Source organism: Melanostigma gelatinosum (genome assembly GCF_949748355.1).
Source record: "Melanostigma gelatinosum genome assembly, chromosome: 12".
In the NCBI taxonomy this organism is placed as follows: domain Eukaryota; kingdom Metazoa; phylum Chordata; class Actinopteri; order Perciformes; family Zoarcidae; genus Melanostigma; species Melanostigma gelatinosum.
Window position 1 is genome coordinate 19784972 of NC_136645.1, and position 12420 is coordinate 19797391.

The 12420-nt window shown below is 44.8% G+C and overlaps 2 protein-coding genes across 2 annotated transcripts; one reads left to right on the forward strand and one right to left on the reverse strand.

Moving 5' to 3' along the window:
- Positions 1 to 154: 154 nt before the first annotated feature.
- ttl (tubulin tyrosine ligase) lies at positions 155 to 6514 on the reverse strand. The gene is made up of 7 exons (XM_079279981.1): positions 5783 to 6514; positions 5511 to 5589; positions 5151 to 5383; positions 4775 to 4910; positions 4417 to 4686; positions 3160 to 3303; positions 155 to 2722 (listed from the first exon to the last, which is right to left on the reverse strand). Exons 1-7 carry the CDS (start codon positions 5949 to 5951, stop codon positions 2518 to 2520), a joined length of 1236 nt encoding a protein of 411 aa, XP_079136107.1. The 5' UTR covers positions 5952 to 6514; the 3' UTR covers positions 155 to 2517.
- Positions 6515 to 7349: 835 nt separating this feature from the next.
- fignl1 (fidgetin-like 1) lies at positions 7350 to 10378 on the forward strand. The gene is made up of 2 exons (XM_079279941.1): positions 7350 to 7439; positions 8185 to 10378. The coding sequence occupies exons 1-2, from the start codon at positions 7394 to 7396 to the stop codon at positions 10017 to 10019; spliced, it is 1881 nt and encodes a 626-aa protein (XP_079136067.1). The 5' UTR covers positions 7350 to 7393; the 3' UTR covers positions 10020 to 10378.
- The last annotated feature ends 2042 nt before the right edge of the window (positions 10379 to 12420 follow it).

Here is a 12420-nt window from a genome sequence, read left to right on the forward strand (position 1 = left end):
AAGCTGCATTCATGGTCCAAAAAACGTTTCTATCTAGTTCTGTTTAGTGTTGCTTCATATTGAGAAGTATATATAGTAGAGTAACAGTCCAACATTTTGGGAAATTAACCACATGAAGCAGAAATATACACACGGCATGGCTTGATACTAGTAATATTATTTTATTCCAGTAATATTGTGTCTGATAAAGACAAATGTTCATGCAAGAGTTTGGATAAAACATCAGCAACAGAAACACAGACGCCCTCTGAACATGATCCTTGATTATGGATCCTGTTGGCCAGTTGATGTGATAAAGTCCAGATTACAGCAACTACAAAACATAGTTCGACACTGAAAATACAGCAGGAATATAATCTTTGGTAAGGATGAGGAAATCCAGGAGAAATATGAGGAAAACATTATAAATTGAGAAAATGACATCATTGAATTCAAGAGGTCGCATAATGAATGAAGAGAAATCTCTTAAATACAAATAAATGAAGGTGCATTTGAATGCTGGAGGTTCATTGCTTCTTTTTATCAAAATGCAATTCTCAATAAGGCAACTTTCCCTTTGATGAAAAGACATTCACTTAAAAATTTAATTAAAACAAATACTGACAGTTTGCTTCCGATAGGTAAAAGAAATCAGCAAACACTTGTGACCCATTTCCCAACATAATCATCACATCAACACCAATTTTCTGCCAACATTGATATTTCCCCAAACTTTCATACATAATTTGAGCTACATCAGGGCTCTGCAATACATCACAGGAATGGATTCATCGTATGTCATTACTCACTGGGATCAATCCCACAATATCCACATCTCTTGACAGTGGTACCTGCTCTGTAACTACTCCATCTCTCTGACATACCCTGTATTTCCCAAGAGTCAGCTTGTAAACACAAAAAACACACATTTAAAAACATAAATAAATGCTCTGATGGTGTCCCTTAATGGATGGTACTCGCAACATGGGAAGTGAAGCCTCGACACGTTTGAATTGAGGATAGAAGAGAGGAACAGCAGGGACTCTACCATGATGACAGACGCGCCACGAAAACTCCTGGATTGACTTATTCTGTTCAAAATGAGCGCCTGGAGTTAAACAGTTAAATCGACTTCCCCAAAGTGCAGCTGTCACAAATGTTCAGCTCATTTAAAATGTCATGTCTGAAGTCATCTTGGACAGTTACACATCTAATGTCTCATCTATTTACAAAGAGATTCATCAAAAGAAAAGTAAAGGAAGAATAACATAATAATAATAAAAACAAATGTAGAAAGACTTGATCTGACACTAACAGTAACTGAAGAAGAGGCATTGATGGGATGAAGAACCGGCTCTTTGGTAACAACACATCTGACGCAGTATGTTGAAGAAGACCGGTGTAGAAAGCATGAAGTAGCGTCGTATGTTCTCGCGTCCTGTCGGTTTGGGCTCTTTAACACTCTTCGTACAAGCTACTCTACTTTCATGACGACGGTTCAAAACACCCATAATCCAGACACTTATTGACAACACCTCACGATGACAGTCGAGCTCTTCATACAGCAGAAATAAAACAGGCATCAGGGCAGCTCTTTTTACAAACTGGGCTAAAAGGTGCTGATGCGGGGGCCTGAACGAGGACGCATTCCACTACATGCTTTCACACAAACATGCTCTCTTCAAATGACAAATCCAAAAAAAAACATCTTCAGCTGGACTGTGTGCTGTAAGGAGTTTGTTGAGAACAAATACTTCATGGGAGTTCTCTTTTGTCTTTGCTCTCTGCCGTAGGGGGGGGGGGGTCAGAGGTCAGGGACACTCGTTAGGACAGACTTAAACCTGGGTTTAGATGAAGGACGGCCTCCCTGTTCAGTTAGATCACCCTGAATGTAAATAAAATGTTGCGTACAAGCGGTTATGTTGAGAGGAATGTTGACCTTGACGGCTTGATTGTTCAGCTCAGACAGTTGGGTTAGTATTTTAGTCTTTTTTAAGTTTAAACTATTGATCGCTGCTCACATTCCTAAATGAAACGAAGGGCTTCAGATAGCTGCAGACAAGCTGCAATAACGAAACTATGTCTGATGAGAAAAATAGCAGAATTGCACAAATTCACTAAGATGTGAAATGCCAAGTGTCTAGTTTTAGGTTCATTCTTGTGGACTGATCATGACCGCATCGACTTTCCTGGGCAACAGTGCAAAGGCTTATAAAACAAGTAGGACTCACAGCAACAGAGCAAGCTAACTGGCAGTCTTTGTAAGGGAGCGTGGCTGGAAATGTAAGGCACTACAGTCTGGTGGTGGGACCGAGATGGAAGGACGTCCGTCCTCAATTCAGAAACTCCCCGAATCCGCTCGTCGCCGTCTTCACATTCGTAACATTGGTATCAGGAGAGCAGAGATCCTCCCTGCAGCTCGGTGACTTCCCTCTCCACGCTCGCCGGCACGTGCTACTTCTCAGGTAGAGTTCAGGAGTGAGGACGGAGCGTGAAGAAGCCGTACGGAGGAGACGAAGGGGGAGGATTGGCGTGTGCTTACAGTCGAGTGAAAGGGCCCACGTGGAGAGGCCCTCTCAGTTTGGGGGAGGAGCAGGAGTTGGTGGTGAAGATGGAGCTGGAGGACGGGGAGGAAGAATAAGGGGATGAGGATGCAGATGAGGAGTCACCGCCGCTGTTCAGGGCGAAGACACTGGAAACGGCCACATCCACGATGCCTTGACATAGCTCCGGATACAGCTTCCTGGAGGGGGAAGGATGACTGATTTAATATCTAGCAGAGGAAAATAACTGTCATGGCATGCTTGCATTGCGTCAAGTTCACAGACGAGTCAAAGTTCCAAAAATAAAAGTTCAGTAAGGAGCGAAATTCTACTGTTTATCTTTGAAACGATGATAATGCTTTCAAAGCTTTCCTACCGGTATTTCTGACTCTGATCCTCCAAGGAAGAAAAACAACAAACACACATTTTTTACATAACAAGGGAAATGGATTCAAAGCTTGTTTTCTCCATATTGTAAACAGAGGCCAAGAGAAGTCTAAATGCAGACTGCAGGTATAGATGTGAATAGGCGACAGAGAACAAGGCTGTACGACTCCTGGACGGAGGAACAAAAACAGTAACGAATAGAAATGAAAGAAACATTTTGAACACAAATGATCAGCTGAATGGTACTGACTGCGCACAGGCCGGAGCTCCGTTGATCTCAATGAGCCACACTTTGAAGCTCTCGTCCACCATGAAATCAAATCCGAAGAGTTGGAAGCTCTGGTAGGACAGGTGCTTGGTGCTGATTGTCGGCTCAATACATGTCAGACAGCTCCTGTGAAACCAGACGGCAAAATCATTTCCAATCGCCGGGCAGCTCGACAAAACACCTCAACAAGGCCCCGCCGCGTGCTAACACTCGAGACGATTCATCGGGAACGCTTCTTTACAGACCTCGACTGCCGTTTGAAAGAGAAGTGCGCAGTACAAGGCTAACTGCCAAAGGTCCCACAGCACATATTACAGCTCCGTGACTGGCTTTGTGGTCTCGATAATAAAGTCAGATGTCAGACGTAAATAGCTTTATTCTCACGCATATTGCAGGTATCAAGACAAAGGGTCTAGAACCACCGGCTCTGTGAGGCTGATGATGCCAGCATGTTGATGTTTAGCAGGCAGGATGTTTATCACGTTCATCGCGTTAGTTTAGCGGGTTTGCATTCTAACATCTGCTAAATAACACAAAACAACAAGTACAGCTGATTTTATCTGTATTTGGTCATCAACCCAAGTAATGAACAACACGAAAGTTTGACCAAATGACAGCGAATGTCGGTGCAAAATTCCACTTCAATCCATTGAATAGTTGTCGAGATGTTTCAGTCTTGACCAAAGTGGACCGACTGACAGATCAACATCCCTAGAGCTGCTAACTTGTCTAAAAATGCCTGTACGAGCCTACAGGGTGAGTTTGAAAGCCAAATACCGGTAACCTGTTTTTGTTTTTAGTGAACAATCCTATCAAAGTCCCCACAAATATAATGTGATTTTATGCTCATTTCTACGAGCTGAAGTCAGTGGCTTTCACATTTGCAAAAAATGTTCTCGTACAAAAACGTTGTCTCGTCTAATTGGTCGTGTTTATATCCAGTTCGCTATAAGAGTAATAAGTCATTGACTTATTAAGTATCTTCAACGAGAACATGTTATTTACGTTCACTGTCAACTAAGACAGATTTGAATTGACAACTCAGTCAGCATTGTTTTCAGTAGTAGAGTTTGAAGACACACACAAATATGCTAGTTTTTGTGTTTGGATACAGTACGAGGCTGGAAAAAAAACATGTATTTCATGTTTCAATGCCATAGCTTAGCCATAGCTTAGCAATGCTTTCTATTACCTGGGATCCAACGATTAAAAACAGCAGCAAAAACAAAAAGGACGTACTTTATGATCTGCTTGAGCTGAGGTAATATGGCGGCCTCCAGGGTGACGTTATGAGTGTTCAGCAGGTACAGCCTGAACTCATCAAAGAACATCTCGTTGCCCTCCTCGTATCGTCCGTAGTTGTGGGAGTGCTCCTTCTGGATGCAGTGGTTCGTCAGGTGGCTGGTCATGTTCTGGAGGTCAGAGCTGTTGTAGGGCTCCGAGGACGTCCGCAGCACACCCTCCCGGTATAAATAGATGTTGTAGTGATGGTCCACTAGCACCCAGCTCCTAGCAACGGCACAGCGTAATAACAGCCTCAGTTACAAAGTCCAGGCAGACTGGCGTGTTCACTGTGGGCTACACGTAAAACACTTGCCTGATGTCAAACTTCCGATGTCCCGGCTGCAGAAGCAGAGGTTTCTCCAGGTACTTCTGAATAACATGGACCTGCCCCTGATTATCGATGTACTCCAGCAGCTGATTAGCATCATGGGATATCAAAATGCCAGCACCTGTTGCAAGACAGAACAAATATGTGAAGCTGCCACTGGTGTCATAAACCACAACTTAAAATAGTTGACAAAAAAGGAGTAGATCCCATAAAAGGGGATTTATCACAGAAAGATTGTTGCCTTTAGCAGAGAAAAACTCTTCAGATGTTATCTATTTCACACCAAAGGGGAAATGTCTGACAACTAAGGCTTACTCCTATCTTGGATTTAAAACAATAATACGTGGATAACAGAATCTACCTTTAGCTCCGGCGGAAGACTTGGCTATCCACACTGTGCCCTCCCCACTTTCCTTTTTAGAGTGATAGGAGGCCAAGAAAACCTCCCGCTCATCCGTCCTGGGATTGCTCTTCAGATGGCTGATGCCATTCGTGGCTGGAGCAACCGGGGTCTTGAGGTCAGTGGGATAGATGATGTAGGATTCTGGAAACCAGTTACAGGAGTCGGACAGCTCTGGGCTGGTCTTTATGAGCCTAATGGCAGAGAAGGGAAATGGTCAGCTAATGTAACCCCCCTTTAAATAATTCATGTGCAAAAAAAGATACACATGAATGACAGCAAAAGATACAGATGTGTAATTAAAAAAAAGGAAATACGCACTTAACCAGGGGCGCCTTTCTGCAAAGCTTGTCTGCTCCTCTGTAGTAATTCACCAGCTGCACCAGTCCTGGCTCGTGACCTGTGGGGACCCACGTGATGACATGGATTAAAAATACACGCGTGCACATCTAAACGAGAGAGACCATCTTTCCACAGGATGCTGGAGGAAGCAGCCCTGCGCAGTCACAGCAGCTGCCTCATCCTTCACACTAAATACGGCACACAAACAGACTCGTGTCAGCATCATATGAAAGAAATAAAAACATATTCACCCAGACGTCCAAAGGGCAGTCTGTTCCGTTCACCAAGCATTAGGTTGAATCTGGGATTGTCTCTTTTCAGCCTCTTCCATTGTCCGGTTGAGAGGAGGATTTTGGAAACTTCTGCATAAACAGTGCTGTTCTCGTCACGGTTGACAAACGTGTACATCGGGTTATTCATGCTGCCACGCTGACTACGAGGGGAAGTATGTAATATAAACGTCTGAATAACTTCGCCGTCTAGCTAGGTATGAGACTGTCTTGGTTGGCCCTGCAGCAGACAGACTGTTCGGGGTTATCTCCTCCGTCCGTGCCATGACGATGAGTCAGTCATATCCAGCCCACACTTCCCAGTTAACCGCTAACTCCCAGTATTGTTCTGAAGCTCCAATTCAGAAGCCTGAGGTTATTAGTATTTGTTTGAATAAAACACCCTAACATGTGGAGGATATGCAATTTAAGGTGGCTGCGCACAGGGTTCCCTTGACCCAGACAAGGGTGTGACTGACTGCTGCAACCGGCTCCTGGGGCTGGTCCCGTCTGGATGAACGATAATTGAGATCCCGTCTCCGGTTTAGCTTTGGCTAACGGACTGCGACCACTATGAATAGCTATTCAGGAAACTTTTTTCTGTATCTCTCATCAAAGACAGAGATTTCAATACCGAATAGTGCAGAATATGAACTAACTACCCAGTTAGCTACACAATATCACAAAAGCGGCTTTTTTCCCCACCGGCGGCGTATTCTTTGATACTCTGCAGCTCGACAGTCGCTGTCATCCACAGTCGACAGCATAAACAAAAACCTCCCCGTTTGTGGTTACTGTAGTTTACGCGTACACTAATAACAAGAGTAATACATATTTAAATATGTCTAACATACATTCTCAGTAAATAAACACCATTCTGAATGCAATGTATGTAAAGGTATTATTCCCTTCAAAAATATTTACGTAGAAATTCAGTGACCGACTGAATTTCAACAACGCTGGTACTACATTTCCCAGCATGCCACACGATAAAGTGACACTCTAATCGTTACATTTATCGCGTTGTGGTTGTGGCTTCGGCCAGAAGATGGCGCCGTACACTTCACTACACCGTTAGCAGGTCGGACACTTGTGTCTTTGGTTGATACCACAGTCTGGAGAATAAAGTTTTAATGCTCGAAAGAAAGGGTAAGACTCTGGGTAAGACTGACTCGTAGTCTGTAATATATTATCACGAATCCGGAAGCGTTACGTGTAAATTGACAGAGCGACATAATAACACATAACAGCTCGTGGCCGCTCTCTGGGCGGACCTGGGGGATAAATGCAGCACTCCCTAGTTGTGACAAGTTATGGGTCCCGTTCCGACATTTTCAAAATAAGTTATTTGCCTCAGCTTAGCTCTTTATAATTCTCATATTTTCATCATAAGTCAATGTTTTGTAAATCCAATACGGATACAATTTGTTTAGTGTTTGGCTGGAGGTCTCGCTCTACATTAGGTGAAAGTGAAAGAACAAATTTAGGTTTTCCTGAGAACGAATTGTGACGTGACAGGAAGTCGGTCAGCTGAAGAAGAAACAAGTGGCGGGAACAACTAAACAGCAGCTTTTAACACGATGAAACCCCTGTATGTTTAGTCTAGCACCTATTTACTTATCAGAGGATATCCCTCATAGTAAGTGTCGTCCGTCATCCTCAGTGTTGTGGCCTGTTGTGTGTTGCAGTGTATTTCCTTTGAACACGTGATGTCTGTATTTTGTAAACGAATAGGACTGTTTCCAGACTGTTTGTAACTGCATGTCACAGAGAATACAAGCTAGGCTCCCCTGTCAGTTGAATGAATGTTTACTAAAAGTTAAATGACACTGCAGACGTTTTGCCAGTTAACTTCCCTTGAGTTACAACTAACATCAAATGAGATATTTAACGTTATCTTTGCTGCTCAAAGGGGTGTTTGACACATTGTCATGTAATGTCGCTGTTCATAAAGTGACAACAGTTTTATATTCCCCTCCGTGGCTCTGGAGAAGCTTGGTTAAAACTGATAAAACAACAATGTTTAGAGGTTAAATACAACTGCTGTATGCAGACAAGCAAAGCATGTTTTTAAAAATGAAAGTGGTGGAGTTGCAAAGACTTTTGGGCATTTGACGTCACCAGGCTGGGAGGGTCTTAAGGCAGAGATGCTAATGAGTGGGATGTATACAGCAATGCTTTGGCCATGCTGTTGACTGAACGTAGGCAGTAAGCAGAGCAATACTAAATCAATGGGTCCCTGTATCATATGCATGCTCATATAACAGTATATCATTTAATTAGATGTAACTTTTTTTAGTGTGTATGGGTCAGTGATGATGCATACCCTGGCTTTTACTGAGATCATGTATTTTTAATAACTTTGGTCCCTTCTCCTTCATCAGACTGGAGCAGGCCAGGCATGAGTGGAGCACACCTGGACGAATGGCAGAGGAGGTCCTTTGACATTTCATCTGGCAACTGTACACCTGAACAGACGGCCGATGCCTACCGGGCCCACGTCCTCTCCATTCAGTATGCATGGGCAAGCTCCCAGCTCTCTCAGGCCGGCACAGCCAGCCTGCTCAGGACCTACTCGGAGCGCTACGCCTCGGTGCTGGACTCGGATGACCCCCGCACGGGGCTCAACAACTACGCGGAGAGCGCGCTGCATCTGGCCCGCAGTCAGAGGAACTACAGTGACAAATGGGAGTCGTCGCTGACCACGGAGAGTGTGCTGGAGCTGCCCTGCGTGCAGAGGATGTTTCAGGCAGGGACAGGGGGAGGAGGCTCCCTCGTGGCACCAGGAGATGTTAATATAACTGTGGGAGGAGAGGGCAGGTTACTAACTAATATGACTGTTGAGAGGTCAATAGGCTCTGAGGGGATGTCGGGTAATCCAAAATCGCTGTTCCGACCTCCAGCCCAGTCTGTGTTTAGTCATTCTTCTCCAGTTCCTCCACAGGGAAACCCTGGTCCTTCAGGGGGGCCACGTAACTCTCAGTCCTCCTTCTTCCCCATCTCCAACCCGTCTAAGCGGAAGAATTTTTACAACCCAGATGGACGGGATGGTGGCGGGGGGCAACACAGAGGTCAAGCGGGCACTGACCCGCGAGCTGGAGGCAACTTCAAAACGGCTCGCGAGCAGTTCATTGTGGACCAACAGAAGAAACACTCCAATCAGCCCACGGGGATGGCAGCAACTTTGAAGAAATCTCTGGGTGCCAACGGGCCCCGGGGTACATTTTCTAAATTTGTGTCACCCATTCCGCGACAGGAGGAGGAAGATGGAGGGGCGAGCCATAGTTCCAACCAGGAGCCTCAGATCCTGGATGAGCGTCTGAAAAACTTTGAGCCAAAGATAATCGAGCTGATCATGAGCGAGATCATGGACCACGGGCCTCCCGTCAGCTGGGATGACATAGCGGGCCTGGAGTTTGCCAAGACCACCATCAAGGAGATTGTGGTTTGGCCCATGCTGCGACCCGACATCTTTACTGGCCTCCGTGGTCCACCCAGAGGCATCCTGTTGTTTGGACCCCCGGGGACCGGGAAAACTCTCATCGGAAAATGCATAGCTTGCCAGTCGGGCGCCACCTTCTTCAGCATCAGCGCTTCATCGCTCACATCCAAGTGGGTGGGCGAGGGAGAGAAAATGGTGCGAGCCCTGTTTGCCATTGCCCGCTGCCACCAGCCCGCTGTCATTTTCATTGATGAAATCGACTCGCTGTTGTCCCAGCGGACAGACGGGGAGCACGACTCGTCGCGTAGGATAAAGACGGAGTTCTTGGTTCAGCTGGACGGGGCGGCAACGGCCGCCGAGGAACGCATCCTGGTGGTGGGCGCCACTAACCGGCCTCAAGAGATAGACGAGGCTGCCCGGCGACGCCTGGCAAAGAGGTTATACATCCCCCTGCCCGAGGCAGCCGCCCGTTGGCAGATAGTAACGAACCTCATGACTCAGGAGAGGAACCAGCTGAGGGAGCAAGAGCTGGAGAGCGTGGTGACAGCCACCGAGGGCTTCTCCGGGGCTGACATGACTCAGCCGTGTCGAGAGGCAGCGCTGGGGCCCATCCGCAGCATCCAGCTCATTGACATCGCCACCATCACTGCAGATCAGGTGCGAGCAATCCTCTACTGTGACTTCCAGGAGGCCCTGAAGACGGTACGACCCAGCGTCTCGTCGAAAGACCTGGAGCAGTATGAAGACTGGAATAAGACTTTTGGATGTGGACGTTAAGCGGGGCTCCTGGTCCCGGTCTGTTTAAGTTATGGGTGTTGAACTGAGTTGGGATAAAACGTTCAACTTCTGGAGGAATCTAGAGATTTCCAATATGTTCCTTGTTGCACATGAAGCACATAGCGGGTGGGTGGGAAATAGCAGGAGCGCCTGACAAAAAAAGAGAGTGAAATACTTTTCTGTCTGGAGAAATCGCTCTGCTCATTATGCATTCAAATGATTTTCATAAGTTTGTATCAGCCGGACTGCTTTATTTGGATGTTCACTTTACTGTTGGGTTCTGGTTTGGTGTAAGCGTTGGGCACCATGTTGTGTGCTTGAACTGTTTCAAATGAATCCGTTTAATTTGCTTTAATTGCATCGCCTACATTGTATGTTTTCCTAATAAATTGAGATGATCTCCAGTGTATTGTGGTATTTTTTCTGACTCGAGCCTCCGTACACTCATCTAATCCACAGAGGGCAGCGTGTGTTTTGTTAAGAGCTTTATTGTCACATCTCTGATATTATCCCATAATTGTTCCTGAGGCTGCATGTGCTCATTGTATCCACGGAAGTTGGGCAACACAGAGAGCATCCTGGGTCTCATGTTGTAAAAAAAATAACTGAAAGCTTCGCCTCCCTTCCTGTTAGTGATTAAGACAGCAGTGGACTCAACAGGAAAATATGTCACTGCAATACCTCCTTTTCATTAGTAAAGAAGCATGAGCTCCATAATTTGAACTTTTAGTGCTCACCCTGATCCACAAGGTTCATGGCCGGCGTACATGTACATATTTCTGTCTGTCCAGTTAATCTCTCGGCTATAAGGCGGCTCCTCCACACAGCAGAAACTTGGTTAATCCATCGCCAAGTGGTCGCTCTGGTCAACAGAGACTCTTAACAGTGTTGATGTCGCTGGTCATACATCCACTATGGAGGAGGACCATTATAGATTGTGCGCACATGAAATGAAATTCTCATGTAAATTTAATGGAACGATCTTTGAAAATCTGGAAGCCCATGAAAGAAGACTTTCATTTATTTTTCATCTTTTTGTCAGGTCCCTGATAAATATTTCAGACGTGTGGTTGGCCGCTGTCTTGAACCTTTGCAGCGAAAGTTGTCACACCCCCCCCCCCCCCCCCCCTTACAGCTGGACTGGGACAGATGCACAGAAATCCACTGGAGTTGCCATATGTTGTAAGTGTGCAGCTCAATGTGACTGTGGCTGTGCAGCAGTGGTCACAAACACATTACATATAGGTAGGTGTATTGAAAAAAAAAATGTAATTTGACCACCTATGTGCTTGTTCTTTAAATTTGAAATTAAGGTAGAAATTGTATAATATCAGGTGAGTATTTAAGTAACCTGGAGATTTTTTATTTGCAGCTTCATTCATTCAGAACCTTTACTGAAGTAAAAATCCTCCATTAAAAAAATAAGCTGCTGTATTAAAAATGTACCTGAGTAACAGCATAGAAGTATTCTACAGCAACAATAGTCATTGAATGCATCTACATTCTGTAATCACTTCTCTATTTAGCAGTTTTCATTGTTGGTGGCGGGGTCCGCCATTTCCGCACTGAATTTAAATTGGGAAATTTATAGGAAACGATGTCGCATGTAGTCCAGTTTATTTGTAATTATTTCAGAAAACTACTTGACTGAAATCAGATTACATTTGCAATAATTATTGACAAACGTATTAGCGAAACAACACAGGTTTGTTTGGCTGCACTATAAATATAAATATACACCAGTGGCAGTTATTTCTGACAAAGTCATGTCAAACAGCTGTTACCACCAGTGAGCACAGGTGTCACCAAAACCAATCCTGCCTAAAAACCTAAGGATTATAAGTAAAGATACTCTCTTTCCTGAGAATGTGACTATTATATAGCCTGTAATATGCACCAGTGAGTCGCTTTTTACTTCTACTACTGTACAGGCAGGTAGCTACTTTAATCCAAGCGGGTCACAAGATGAATCTGAGGAAAAGGTTCTGCGATGCAAATGTATATATTCTTTTCTTTTCCACGTAAGATATTGACTACTTCTACCTCCTCGGGTCTCAAGCAGCTCAAATGAAATCATGTTTAGAGAAGTCTAGAAGGGAAACGTGTCTTCGTGGAACTGCTAACAACTCATAGGCATCTGAAACAAGACAGGAGGTCCCAAGTAGACATTGCTTCTTTGTAAGATCTCACAAGCCAGACGGGTTGGGAAAAGTATAAAGCGCACAGTATAAATACTCAATTAAAGTACCTGTACTTAAGTACAGCCAATGAGTGAGTACATTTGGTTACTGGGTGAAGACCCTAAACTTGATGCAGAAATTTGGCCCCACATGCTGGTAAACACTTGCTTGCACAGCGACTGAATTCACAAAGCATGCAGTGAATGTTCTATTGTGGCCTT